This window comes from Bombina bombina, chromosome 12 (assembly GCF_027579735.1).
Source record: "Bombina bombina isolate aBomBom1 chromosome 12, aBomBom1.pri, whole genome shotgun sequence".
Classification (NCBI taxonomy): Eukaryota; Metazoa; Chordata; class Amphibia; order Anura; family Bombinatoridae; genus Bombina; species Bombina bombina.
The window spans coordinates 153,039,238-153,054,016 of record NC_069510.1 but is presented as its reverse complement, the minus strand read 5'-3'; the positions used below and the strand labels follow the sequence as shown (position 1 = coordinate 153,054,016).

The 14,779-nt window shown below is 37.5% G+C and overlaps 1 protein-coding gene across 1 annotated transcript in view; it reads right to left on the bottom strand.

Moving 5' to 3' along the window:
- DENND1A (DENN domain containing 1A) overlaps positions 1 to 14,779 on the bottom strand; it is a 1,966,771-nt gene that overhangs the window by 1,197,726 nt on the left and 754,266 nt on the right. The window contains 2 exon segments of the mRNA XM_053695696.1: positions 3,504 to 3,556; positions 3,559 to 3,577. Coding sequence (XP_053551671.1) covers positions 3,504 to 3,556; positions 3,559 to 3,577 — 72 coding nt within the window.

Below are 14,779 nucleotides of genomic sequence, written 5' to 3'. Positions count from 1 at the left end.
CAGGACAGTGTTTGTTACGGTGTCATAAATACGACACTAAACCTGACCGGTCAGGGGTATATGCGAGTGCTTTCACTTGATAAATCTCTATAGCAACAGGTGATATAATAGCGGTATGAATTTCAAAGGCATGCCAATCTTCCTACACCCTGCTGCACACAGCACCCCATTAGTGAGGTCCCCGCTGGGCAGGTAAGTAAAAAGCGGGATCTAAGAAAGAAATGACTGTCTTTTGAATACGGTACAGTTGTATCAGGCATACAAAGTATTTACATACAAATGGAGTAGTATACTCAGGGAAAAACTGAGTATACTACTCCATGTTACTAACCGCAAATGTCTGCATCACTGTTGCTTGAACTTTGCTGACAAATCTAATACATCTGACCTCATACAGCATTTCATCCAGACTGCGTGTGATAAATTGCACATGTTACAAAATTGATTGCTATGCTCACAAATGCTGAATTGTACATATTCTGAGGATATAACTGCACTGACCACTTAGATCCCAATTTTAACACCTGCCCGGTAGTTTATACCTCAGTCAATGAGGTGCCGGTAGCAGCAGGGTGTAGTAGGCGTTTTTCCCTGAGTATACTACTCCATTTGTATGTAAATACTTTGTATGCCTGATACAACTGTACCGTATTCAAAAGACAGTCATTTCTTTCTTAGATCCCGCTTTTTACTTACCTGCCCAGCGGGGACCTCACTAATGGGGTGCTGTGTGCAGCAGGGTGTAGGAAGATTGACATGCCTTTGAAATTCATACCGCTATTATATCACCTGTTGCTATAGAGATTTATCAAGTGAAAGCACTCGCATATACCCCTGACCGGTCAGGTTTAGTGTCTTATTTATGACACAGTAACAAACAACGTCCTGAAATCCCTGTCTTTTTTCATCCTGGTTGATATATCCTGGATGGTTTCTCTTGTTGGTAAAACATTATATATATATATATATATATATATATATATAGGTGTGTGTGTATAAATAAATATATATATGGATACACATATATATGTGGTGTGTGTGTGTGTATATATATATATATATATACACACACACATATATATATATATATATATATATATATATATATATATATATAGGTGTGTGTGTGTATATATATGTATATATTTATCGGTGTATGTGTGTGTATGGATATATATATATATATATCTCCAATCGGAGCTCTAGCTACAAAAAAAAATGTGCGAGTTGCATGGCTAGAGCGTCATTTCGAGGACAGTTCAAACCGTTAGCGAGTTTTTAAAAAGGGAAACTAGTTGTAACTGTACCGTGGGCAGATTCACATTCACCCATTTAAAGAAATAGTGTTCTCTTTCTCATTAAAGTATTTGATATTGAATGTTTCTAATACTATCTGGTGTTTCATAATTTTAATAAAATCAACGAATTTAGGGGCCTGGTTACCTATCCAATTCTATAGTATCATATTTTGGCATACTAGAATCGTAGTATTAATTAATCTAACATTGGAGTAGCTGGGAGAGAATTTTCTGAGAAACAAAATATCTATAAATTTATTCTTTACCTTAGTTTAATAAATTTGTTAAGCCAGTAATTAATCTGATTCCAAAAGCAGTGCATTTTCAACGTAATATACAGCATGCTACCAGGCCGATGATCTTTAGAATTTCTTCTCTGGTAATCTCAGATATCTTACTATTCCATTTTTGCCACACTTGCTCTATATGACTAATCCCCACATGATCAATAATTATGTTATATATAAATTATATGGAGAGATTGACATTTATATAGCTCTGGATCAGTATATCCATTTTCCATAGTGACCAGCTCTGCATTACATCCCTACTCAGATTGTTAACTAGATACCGCGCTTGTAACTACGCATAAAACTTGGATTTGGGCAGATCAAATTCTTCCATAACCTTGTTATAGGATTTACTAGTTGTAGAATCAGTTTTACATATTTGATATACTATTGTTAGTCCTTTCTCTGCCCATATATTAAAAACCCTTTTAGAAAGATTGGGAACAAACTCGGGATTACCAAGAAAGGGTAAAACAAATCGGTATTTGTATTTAAGTGCTACATTAAAAACAAATTTAAAGTGCATCCTCGTTACAACTGATGAATTATTAAACTCCATCTAAAATACCGCTAACATCCGTTTATACAAAGGGGATAGTTTACCATTACTTTAAAGGGATATTAAAGTTAAAATTTAACTACCAAAAAAAAAAGTTTAATTATGCATATTTTAAAAAGTTTGCAACGCATTCATTTTTTTGCTTTCCTGTTTGTCCTGTCTTTTTTTCACAACAAAGGAAATAATATAAACAACATTCAGGATGTTTCTCAAGCGGTGTTCCCTAGGCCTAAAAAAAAAGCATATTGTTCTAACCAAAGGACATCTTTAAATGTGTTTCATTTTAAAAGCAGATCTTTTGTAATCCAGTGGATAATGTCTGATGCAGACATTTAAACTAAAATGACTCCATGTCCTTTTTACAGCAACATAATAGTAAAAAAGTACATGAATGTAAGCAATTTGTAATATAGCTGTATTAGCCTAGAAAGATGTGGCTATTTCAGTGGCATATGCACATATGCTGTATGTGTTCAGATAGTATGTGATACATCTTCATTAAGTAGCTATGGTATTTGAGTGAGGGCGCACGGGTCATGGGCAGCATATGTGTGTATGCCATTAACATGCTTTTAACAGAAACATTTCTACTATAACAGGTATATTTAAAAAAAAAAAAATTATATTTAAAACAGAAATGCACCCCTGACCATTTCAGTTTTGGCTATTATGTACCTTAAAGGGACATTAAACACTGCAGGATTGCATGTGAAACTGCCCTTAAAGGGCCATTATAGTACAAAAAGTATATGTATTTGTTACACACTTCAGTGTTAAAACACCTAATACATGATAAACTATATTAGTATTAGTCTAATCTCTGATTGCATACATTATTATATTTAGCATTTGTTCGCTATTTACCACCCCTTCAAAAAAACTCCATGTGCGGGGAAGAGTAATTGTGACAATAACATTTAATATAATTTGAGAAGGAAATTACTTTTTTGTTATAAACACAATGTGCTGTGAGAAGTCATATTCTAACCTTTAGATAAAAGTGACAACACATAAGATCGACTCAGGGATTCCTAAAATTGAATTTTACATAATGTGTTTAACAATAAAATTAAAAAAAAACTTGACACGCATTTAAAGGAGTGTGCCCTGGACAATGTAACAACTTTAAATACTTTTGATGTGTGCAAATCTATTGAAATTGGTATATATAATGCATAAATAAAAAATGACTTTAATGCCACTTTAATTGTTATATATATAAGTCATTTTGGGTTTCAGCAACCAATAAAAGTGCAGCATTATTTGAACTAAGTTCCATTAATGAGTCATCAAAAGGATGTCCAAGTAGTATCTGATACGTCCTAGGAATACAAGATAATATTTTGCAAATAATACCTGGGCCTTTTTGAGGAATAATCCGCCAAAATGTTGCAGCAGTTTGTAAAACACTTTCAAACCATGGGAGGTAGCTGAAAAAAAAAAGACATTTCATCACTCAGGCACAGGGGACAGGTCTATAAATGCATCACTTTTTGGGATATGTACATAACGAAACATCGCTTTACTTTCCTAGAGCTGAACAGTAATACAAACCTGTTTGGGAAAGTATACGTACAGGTTTAAGGCTTTAAACAGAGAGGTGTCAGTACACTATAGATGAAAGTGTCCTGTCATTTGTTAGTGGGGTGTAGTTCATAAGGTAGGAATGTGTATAATCATAGAAACTCCTGACAAAAGATATAAACCAAAGACCCAACAAGTATGCCCAACATGGTCATAAAAGGATAAAGTGTCCTAGTTCATAGGATAGCTTTATGCTTACCCCAGACACTAATTACCTAATAGGATAGCTGTATGCTTATTCCAGGCAATAATTAGTATGTAGGATAGTTTGTATGCTTATTCCAGGAAATAATTAGTATGTAGGATAGCTTTATGCTTATCACAGGCATTAATTAGTATGTAGGGATAGCTTTTATGCTTATCCCAGGCATTTATTTAGTATGTAGGATAGCTTTATGCTTATCCCAGGCATTAATTAGTATGTAGGATAGCTTTATGCTTATCCCAGGGTACTAATTAGTATGTAGAAAGCTGTATGCTTATTCCAGGCAATAATTAGGTATGTAGTGATAGTTGTATGCTTATTCCAGGAAATAATTAGTATGTAGGATAGTTGTATGCTTATTCCAGGAAATAATTAGTAGTGGTAGGGATAGCTTTATGCTTATCACGAGGCATTAATTAGTATGTAGGATAGCTTTATGCTTATCCCAGGCTATTAATTAGTATGTAGGATAGCTTTATGCTTATCCCAGTGCATTAATTAGTATGTAGGAGTAGCTTTATGCTTATCCCCAGGCATTAATTAGTATGTAGGATAGCTTTATGCTTATCACAGCATTATTAGTATGTAGGATAGCTTTATGCTTATCCCAGGCATTAATTAGTATGTAGGAAGAGCTGTATGCTTATCCCAGGCATTAATTAGTATGTAGGATAGCCTTATGCTTATCCCAGGCATTATTTAGTAGTAGGATAGCTGTATGCTTATCCCAGGCATTAAATAGTATGTAGGATATATGTGTGCTTATCCCAGGCATTAATTAGTATGTAGGATATCTTTATGCTTATCCCAGGCATTAATTAGTATGTAGGATAGCTTTATGCTTATCACAGGCATTAATTAGTATGTAGGATAGCTTTATGCTTATCCCAGGCATTAATTAGTATGTAGGGATAGCTTTATGCTTATCTCAGGCATTAATTAGTATGTAGGATAGCCTTATGCTTACCCCAGGCATTATTTAGTATGTAGGATAGCTGTATGTTTATCCCAGGCATTAAATAGTATGTAGGATATGTGTGTGCTTATCCCAGGCATTAATTAGTATGTAGGATAGCTTTATGCTTATCACAGGCATTAATTAGTATGTAGGATAGCTTTATGCTTATCTCAGGCATTAATTAGTATGTAGGATAGCTTTATGCTTATCCCAGGCATTAATTAGTATGTAGGATAGCTTTATGCTTATCACAGGCATTAATTAGTATGTAGGATAGCTTTATGCTTATCCCAGGCATTAATTAGTATGTAGGATAGCTTTATGCTTATCCCAGGCATTAATTAGTATGTAGGATAGCCAAATGTTTATTCCAGGCATTAATTAGTATGTAGGATAGCTGTATGCTTATCCCAGGCATTAATTAGAATGTAGGATAGCTGTATGCTTATTACAGGCAATAATTAGTATGTAGGATAGTTGTATGCTTATTCCAGGCAATAATTAGCATGTAGGATAGCTGTATGCTTATTCGGGGCATTAAATAGTATGTAAGATAGCTTTATGCTTATCCCAGGCATTAAATAGTATGTAGGATATGTTGTGCTTATTCCAGGCATTAATTAGTATGTAGGATAGCTTTATGCTTATCACAGGCATTAATTTAGTATGTAGGATAGCTTTATGCTTATCTCAGGCATTAATTAGTATGTAGGATAGCTTTATGCTTATCCCAGGCATTAATTAGTATGTAGGATAGCTTTAATGCTTATCACAGGCATTAATTAGGTATGTAGGATAGCTTTATGCTTATCCCAGGCATTAATTAGTATGTAAGGATAGCTTTATGCTTATCCCAGGCATTAATTAGTATGTAGATAGCCAAATGTTTATCCAGGCATTAATTAGTATGTAGGAGAGCTGTATGCTTATCCCAGGCATTAATTAGAATGTAGTATAGCTGTATGCTTATTACAGGCAATAATTAGTAATGTAGGATAGGGTTGTATGCTTATTCCAGGCAATAATTAGCATGTAGGATAGCTGTATGGTTATCCCAGGCAGTAAATAGTATGTAGGATATGTGTGTGCTTATCCCAGGCATTTAATTAGTATGTAGGATAGCTTTATGCTTATCACAGGCATTAATTAGTATGTAGGATAGCTTTATGCTTTATCTCAGGCATAAATTAGTATGTAGGAATAGCTTTATGCTTATCCCAGGCATTAATTAGTATGTAGGATAGCTTTAATGCTTATCACAGGCATTAAATAGTATGTAGGATAGCTTTATGCTTATCCCAGGCATTATTTAGTATGTAGTATAGCTTTATGCTTATCCCATGCATTAATTAGTATGTAGGATAGCCAAATGTTTATTCCAGGCAATTAATTAGTATGTAGGATAGCTGTATGCTTATCCCAGGCATTAATTAGAATGTAGGATAGCTGTATGCTTATTACAGCAATAATTAGTATGTAGGAAAGTTGTATGCTTATTCCAGCAATAATTAGCATGTAGGATAGCTGTATGCTTATTCGGGGCATTAAATAGTATGTAAGATAGCTGGTATCTTATTACAGGCAATAATTAGTAGTTAGGATAGCTGTATTGCTATTACAGGCAATAATTAGTATTAGGATATTTGTATGCTTATTACAGGCAATAATTAGTATGTAGAATAGAATTATGCTTATCCCAGGAATTAATTAGTATGTAGGATAGCCGTATGCTTATTCTGGGCATTAAATAGTATGTAGAGATAGCGTATGCTTTATTCCAGGCATTAAATAGTATGTAGGATATATGTGCTTATTCCAGGCATTAAATAGGTATGTAGGATAGCTGTATGCTTATTACAGGCAATAATTAGTATGTAGGATAGCTGTATGCTTATTACAGGCAATAATTAGTATGTAGGATAGTTGTATGCTTATTCCAGGCAATAATTAGCATGTAGGATAGCTGTATGCTTATTCTGGGCATTAAATAGTATGTAAGATAGCTGTATGCTTATTCCAGGCATTAAATAGTATGTAGGATAGCCGTATGCTTATTCCAGGCAATAATGAGTATGTAGATAGGTTTATTCTTATTCCAGGCAATAATTACTACGTAGAACAGTCTTATGTGTAGGATAATCTGATAGCTTACCCCATGGTATGAATTAGTGGTGTAGGCTATCATTATGCTTATTACAGGCAATAATTTAGTAGGTAGGATAGTTGTATGCTTATTCCAGGGCAATAATTAGCATGTAGGATAGCCGTAATGCTTATTCTGGCATTAAATAGTATGTAAGATAGCTGTATGCTTATTCCAGGCATTAATTAGTATGTATGATATATGTGTGGCTTATTCCAGGCATTAAATAGTATGTAGGATAGTTGTATGCTTATCCAGGCATTAAAATAGTTGTAGGATATGCCGTATGCTTATGCCAGGCAATAATTAGTATGTAGGATAGCCTTTTGCTTATCCATGCATTAATTAGTATGTAGAATAGTCTTTTACTTATTCCAGGCATTAATTATTAGTAGGATAGCCTTATGAGTTATCCCAGGCATTAATTAGTACGTAGGATAGCCTTATGCTTATCCCAGGCATTAATTTAGTATGTAGGATAGCCTTATGCTTATCCCAGGGCATTAATTAGTATGTAGAATAGTATTTTACTTATTCCAGGCATTAATTAGTATGTAGGATAGCCTTATGTTTTTCCCCAGGCATTAATTAGTACGTAGGTTAGCCTTATGCTTATCACAGGCATTAATTAGTATGTTAGGATAGCTTTATGCTTATCACAGGGGCATTAATTAGTATGTAGGGATAGCCTTATGCTTATCACTAGGCATTACTTAGTATTAGGATAGCCTTTTACTTATTCCAGGCAGTGATTAGTACTAGGATAGCCTTATGCTTATCACAGGCATTAATTAGTAGTGTAGGATAGCCTTATGCTTATCCCAGACATTAATTAGTATGTATTATAGCCTTATGCTTGTCCCAGGCATTAATTAGTAATGTAGGGATAGCCTTATGCTTATCACAGGCATTACTTAGTATGTAGGATAGCCTTTTGCTTATCCCAGGCATTAATTAGTATTTAAGACAGCTTTATGCTTGTCCCAGTCATTAATTAGTATGTAGGATAGCCTTATGCTTATCCCAGGCATTAATTAGTATGTAAGAACAGCCTTATGCTGTCCCAGCATTAATTAGTATGTAGGATAGCCTTATGTTTATGCCCAGGTATTAGTGTGTAGGATAGCCGTATGCTTATACCAGGCATTAATAAGTATGTAGGATAGCCTTATGCTTATCCCAGGCATTAATTAGTATGTAATTTAGCTGTATGCTTATCCCAGGCATTAATTAGTATGTAAGATAGCCTTATGCTTAAACCAGGCATTAATTAGTATGTAGGATAGCCTTATGGCTTATCCCAGGCATTAATTAGTATGTAGGATAGCCTTATGCTTATCACAGGCATTAATTAGTATGTAGGAAAGCTGTATGCTTATCCCAGGCATTCTATAAATCCCCCACCGTGTTCATCTTTACCATCTCTAATGGATGGTTATTCCATGAATCAAGCACCCTTTCTGTGTACAAGCGCTTTTATTCCCTTCAACTGGAGCTCATGATCCCTTGCTGTGCATGTGACAGAACAGCTTTAAAACAAAAACTAACATTAACACTGCAAGTAATCAAAGATCTCAAACAGGACCAAAACATGCATCAGTCTTCAATTCTCTGTGGCTCCTGTATCTGCACTTTAACTATGTATTTAACCATGTGGCTGCCTTGAATAAACATTAAAATCAGCATTAAACTTTCATGATTTAAAGGGACAGTCTACACCAGAATTTTTATGGTTTACAAAGCTAGATAATCCCTTTATTTCCCATTCCCCAGTTTTGCATAATCAACATGTTTATATTAATAAATGTTTACCTCTGTGATTATGGACATCTAGTTTAGCCAATCAGTGCAGATGCCAAAATAACTCCACGGAGTGAGCACAATGTTTATCTATATGACACACATGAACTAGTACTGTCTAACTGTGGAAAAACTTTAAAAATGTTTGAGCTAAGAGGCGTTTTTCAACGGTTTTAGAAATCAGTTTGAGCCTAGCTAGTTTAGCTTCTTAAAAATACCACCAAGGGAACAAAGCAAGCTTGATGATAAAAGTAAATTGGGAAAGCTTAAAATTAAAATTGCATGCCCTATCTGAATCATGAAAGTTTAATTGTGACTAGACTGTCCCTTTAAATAGACCATACACTTTTAAGAGACTTTGTAATTAACTTCTAGTGTCACATTTGCTTGTTATCTCGGTACCCTTTTGTTGAAAAGCATACCTAGGTTGGCTCAGTAACAGCAATGCACTACTGGGAGCTAGCTGATAATTGGTGGTGGCACACTTATGTCTCTTGCCTACTGGATGTGTTTCAGCTACTCCCAGTAGTGCAATGCTGCTCCAGAGCAGACTTAACAAGGAGTTTAACCCCTCCGGAAGCAATAGCACAAATATAACATCTCTAATACAGTACAGCATTTTCCTTTGCATCCCTTTTAGCGCCTAAAACATATATCATGGCATTCTAGATTGTAAGCCCTTTGGGCGAGGTTTACACACAGCACATATTGCTCTCATGTATAAAAAGCACTTTATAAAATCTGTTTAAAATGGCTTTTTTACATTTCTTACACAAGGCTGAAGAGACGCCTTGTACAACCACTTGCTGCATTCTGTGATGGAGTTGGACAGATTTGTCTACTTCCTGCCAAAAGCAATGCAATGCATGCCCCCTTGGTTAGTAACTTTGTGGTTTGCACTAATAAATGAAGTGTGATGTAATTTACGTGACAGATGACTGAGCGGCCCTAATGTTTGTGTCAAGGCTGAGAGCTCTACTGTAAAATGTAAGTAGCTTATCAACAAATACTGATAAGCAACTTAACTGCTCATGGTTTTGTGACAGCATTATCACATCTGCTAATACATTTCACTCAGCCGGAGCTGCTGCTTGCTGGATATTACAGCACAATTACTAGTTTAAACAATGCATATATATATACTGTATATAAACATTTGCAGCAGAAAGAGTGTGTCCTATAAACAAACTTACAGAGAACTGGAGTAGCTCATGTTGTACTCAACAATCCTCCCCCCAACAGGGTCTAGAGGGCAAGATTATGGGTCATTTGCTTTTAAACAGAGAAGTACACGACAGTAAGAAAACTAGAGAATGTGTTTAAAAGAAAAAGAGCTGGGAAATGTCTTAAGATATCTGAATCTATGGCCTAAAAATATATAAATTCTATTTAGGAACATACCGTACACACAGATACATGTGCATATATTGTACATGTATGTATGTATGTATATATGTATGTATATATGTATGTATATATATATGTATGTATGTATGTATGTATGTATGTATATATGTATGTATGTATATATGTATATATGTATGTATATATGTATGTATGTATGTATGTATGTATATATGTATGTATATATGTATGTATATATGTATGTATATATGTATGTATGTATGTATGTATATATGTATGTATATATGTATGTATGTATGTGGTATGTATGTATGGTGTTATATATGTATGTATGTATATATGTATGTATATATGTATATAGTTATGTATGTATGTATATATGTATGGATATATGGTATGTATGTATGTATGTATAGATGTATGTATATATGTATGTAGATATATATATATATATGTAGTATGTATGTATGTATGTTGTATGTATAATATATATATATTATAGTATATATATATATTCTATGTATGTATGTATTTAGTCTTACTAAGTGGAAAAGGGGAATTAAATGTGGGCTCCTTGTCCTATGTGTTTAGAGAATATGGCTGCACCTCACTGATGAGGCCTAATGAAGGCCGACACAATTGGTCTGGTCTTGGCATGATCTCTGCTCACAGAGGATTTGGCTGGCATTAGGTGGGAGCAGACAGATATACTTCAGGAAATTTCTTCTTTGTCAAAGCATTATTGGGTCTAAAAAGAGGCTGCACCAAGGCAGTAAATCACCATAGAACAAGCTAACAAGTTACTGAACTGGTGTTTGTGCTTCCCTTTCTGTGTGTGCCCTTTTATTGAACTCAATATCAGTGTCTCTAACCAGCATGCTCTTCTACGGAGTTCAATGTATGTATCTCTAACCAGCATGCTCTTCTACAGAGCTCAATGTCTGTATCTCTAACTATCATGCTCTTCTATGGAGCTCAATGTCCGTATCTCTAACCAGCATGCTCTTCTACAGAGCTCAATGTCTGTATCTCTAACTAGCATGCTCTTCTACGGAGTTCAAGTGGTATGTATCGTCTAACCAGCATGCTCTTCTACAGAGCTCAATGTCTGTATCTCTAACTAGCATGCTCTTCTATGGAGCTCAATGTCCGTATCTCTAACCAGCAAAGCTCTTCTATGGAAGTCAATGTCAATTTCTCTAGCCAGCAAGCTCTTCTATGGAAGTCAATGTCAGTTTCTCTAGCCAGCAAGCTCTTCTATGGAAGTCAATGTCATGACTCTAACCAGCATGCTCTTCTATTGAGCTCAATGTCCGTATCTCTAACCAGCATGCTCTGCTATGGAGCTCAATGTCAGTGTCTCTAACCAGCAAGCTCTTCTATGGAGGGCCAATGTCAGTGTCCTCTAACCAGCAAGCTCTTCTATGGAAGTCAATGTCAGTGTCTCTAGACAAGCAAGCTCTTCTATGGAGGCCAATGTCAGTGTCTCTAACCAGCAAGCTCTTCTATGGAGGTCTATGCCAGTGTCCTCTAACCAGCAAGCTCTCTATGGAAGTCAATGTCAGTGTCTCTAACCACAAGCTCTTCTATGAGCTCAATGTCAGTGTCTCTAACCAGCAAGCTATTCTATGGAAGTCAAATTTAGTGCCTCTAACCAGCATGCTCTTCTATGGAGCTCAATGTCAGTTTCTCTAACCAGCAAGCTCTTCTATGGAGCTCAATGTCCATATCTCTAACCAGCGGTCTCTAACCAGCATGATCTTCTATTAAAAGTCAAGGTCAGTTTCTCTAACCAGTTTCTCTAACCAGCTCTTCTATGGAGGCTCAATGTTGGGTGTCTCTAACCAGCAAGCTCTTCTAAGGAAGTCAATGTCAGTGTCTCTAACCAGCAAGCTCTTCTATTAAAAGTCAATGTCAGTATCTCTAACCAGCAAGCTCTTCTATTGACCTCAGTGTCAGTTTATCTACCCAGCATGCTCTTCTATGGAGGACAATGTCTGTATCGCTAACTAGCATGCTGTTCTATGGAAGCCAATGCCTGTATATCTAACCAACATACTCTTCTATGGAAGTCAATGTCCGTATTTGTAACCAACATGCTCTACTATGGAGGCCAATGTCAGAAACTCTAACCAGCAAGCTCTTCTATGGGGACCAATGTCAGTATCTCTAACCAGCATGCTCTTCTATGGGGGCCAATGTCAGTATCTCTAACCAGCATGCTCTTCTATAGAGCTCAATGTCAGTTTATCTAACAAGAATGCTCTACTATGGAGGCCAATGTCTGTATCTCTAACCAACTGTCAGGGTGCCAGGAATCAGACTGAGACGAGAAGTGCAAAAATAATCACACCTTTATTAATAGCAAAAAATTATAAAAAGTCCACAAGTCAAATAACAAGCCAGGACTCAAAACCAGAGCTGGAAGTCAGAAGAGCCGAGTCAGGAGCCAAAGCGAGTAGTCAGATGAGCCAGAATCAGGAACAAGGAGAACAGCAGAGTCAGGAACAAGCCAGGGATCAGGAACCAGGAGGGACGTCAGACAGCCAGGTAATACACAGGAGCTCTCACAAACAGGTTTGAGACAACACAAGGGCAAAGCATACTGAACAGAGGCCCTTTAAATAATAAGTGATGCTATCACAATTCTGAGACTGCATCCTGTCTCACACAGATGATGTACACCAGTCTGGCCATAAAAGGAAGTGCAGGAAATGAGCAGTATCCCACAGTATGCACCAGAGTCAGCAAGAGAGGTGAGTAAAATGGCTGCCAGCAGCACATGGCAAAAAAAACAGAGAAAAGACCCTGACAGGACTGAAGGGGCCTGCCAATAATGGAATCAATAGCAAGCGGAACGGACCGAGGCAAAACAGGAATGGAGTGCTTTGATACAAAAGCACTGTCAATGAAATAGCCCGCAGCACTGGAGTCAACAAGAGCATGGTGACTATGGAGGAGACCACCCAGGAAAGCACAACTGTGACCAAAGGTTTCTCCTTAAGAGGTTCCGGGGACAAGGATAAACCACCCAAGGTCTGCCCCCGACAGGACCTTAGTGTGAGCGTTTCCTGGCCGTGTAGGAAAGACTTCAAAAGGGTGGCCCTGTAACCCACAATAGAGGCAGAGCCCCTCCCTCCTCCTAAAGACCCTCTCCGCCGCGGAGAGACGCGTGAATCCCAACTGCATCGGCTCAGCAGTACCTGGTGACTCAGGACCAGAAGGCATGGGAGGAGAGGGAGGCATGGGTGGGAATGAACACGTAGGAGACAAAAGAACAGGAGGCCTCCGTAAGCGCTCCTTGAAAGAGGGCCTCTCACTTAGTCTGATGTCAATTAGGATCAAAAAAGACACCAATGCCTTGAGATCTTCTGGTAAATCTCTGGCAGCAACTCTGTCTTTAATCGCATCAGAGAGCCCATGAAAGAAGGCAGCAACAAGGGCTTCATTGTTCCAACCTACCTCTGCGGCAGGCGTACGGAACTCAATGGCATACTAAGCAACAGATCTTGTACCTTGCTGATTGGACATGAATCGTTTAGCAGCAGAGGAGGAACGAGCCGGAACATCAAATACCCTTCGAAAGGAGGCCACAAATTCAGGGTAATTTGAAATCACAGGTTTATTAGTCTCCCACAACGGATTAGCCCAGGCTGAGCTGTTTCAGAGAGTAACGAGATGAGAAATCCCACCTTAGCTCTGTCAGAGGGAAACGCCTGAGGTAAAATTTCAAAGTAAATGCCCACCTGGTTCAAAAAAACTCTGCACTGATTAGGATCGCCTCCATAACACTGATGTAGCGGTGCAGAACCGGACATGCTCCTGGTAGGACTAGGTGCAGCAGCGGAAACAGGAGCAGCCATAGCTTGCGGGACGATTTGGTCCAAACGTGCAGTGCGAGTAAGCAGGATTTCCAGGGCTAGTGCAAATTGATCCAAGCCGTGATCCTGTTCATCCATCCTAGAAATTATGGCAGGTAAAGGTGGATTTTAGCACCATCAGGATTCATGGCCCTTGCGTAATGCCAGGGTGCTAGGAATCAGACTGAGATGAAAAGTGCAAAAATAATCACACCTTTATTAATAGCAAAAAATAATAAAAAAGTCCACAAGTCAAATAACAAGCCAGGAATCAAAACTAGAGCTGGAAGTCAGAAGAGCCGAGTCAGGAGCCAAAGCGAGTAGTCAGACGAGCCAGAATCAGGAACAAGGAGAACAGCAGAGTCAGGAACAAGCCAGGGATCAGGAACCAGGAGGGACGTCAGACAGCCAGCTAATACACAGGAGCTCTCACAAACAAGTCTGAGACAACGCAAGGGCAAAGCATACTGAACAGAGGCCCTTTAAACAATAAGTGATGACATCACAATTCTGAGACTGCATCCTGTCTCACACGGATGATGTACACCAGTCTGGCCATAAAAGGAAGTGCAGGAAATGAGCAGCATCACACAGTACGCACCAGAGTCAGCAAGAAAGATGAGTAAAATGGCTGCCAGCAGCACATGGCAAACAAAACAGGGAAAAGACCCTGACACCAACATGCTCTACTATGGAGGCCAATGTTAGTATCTTTAA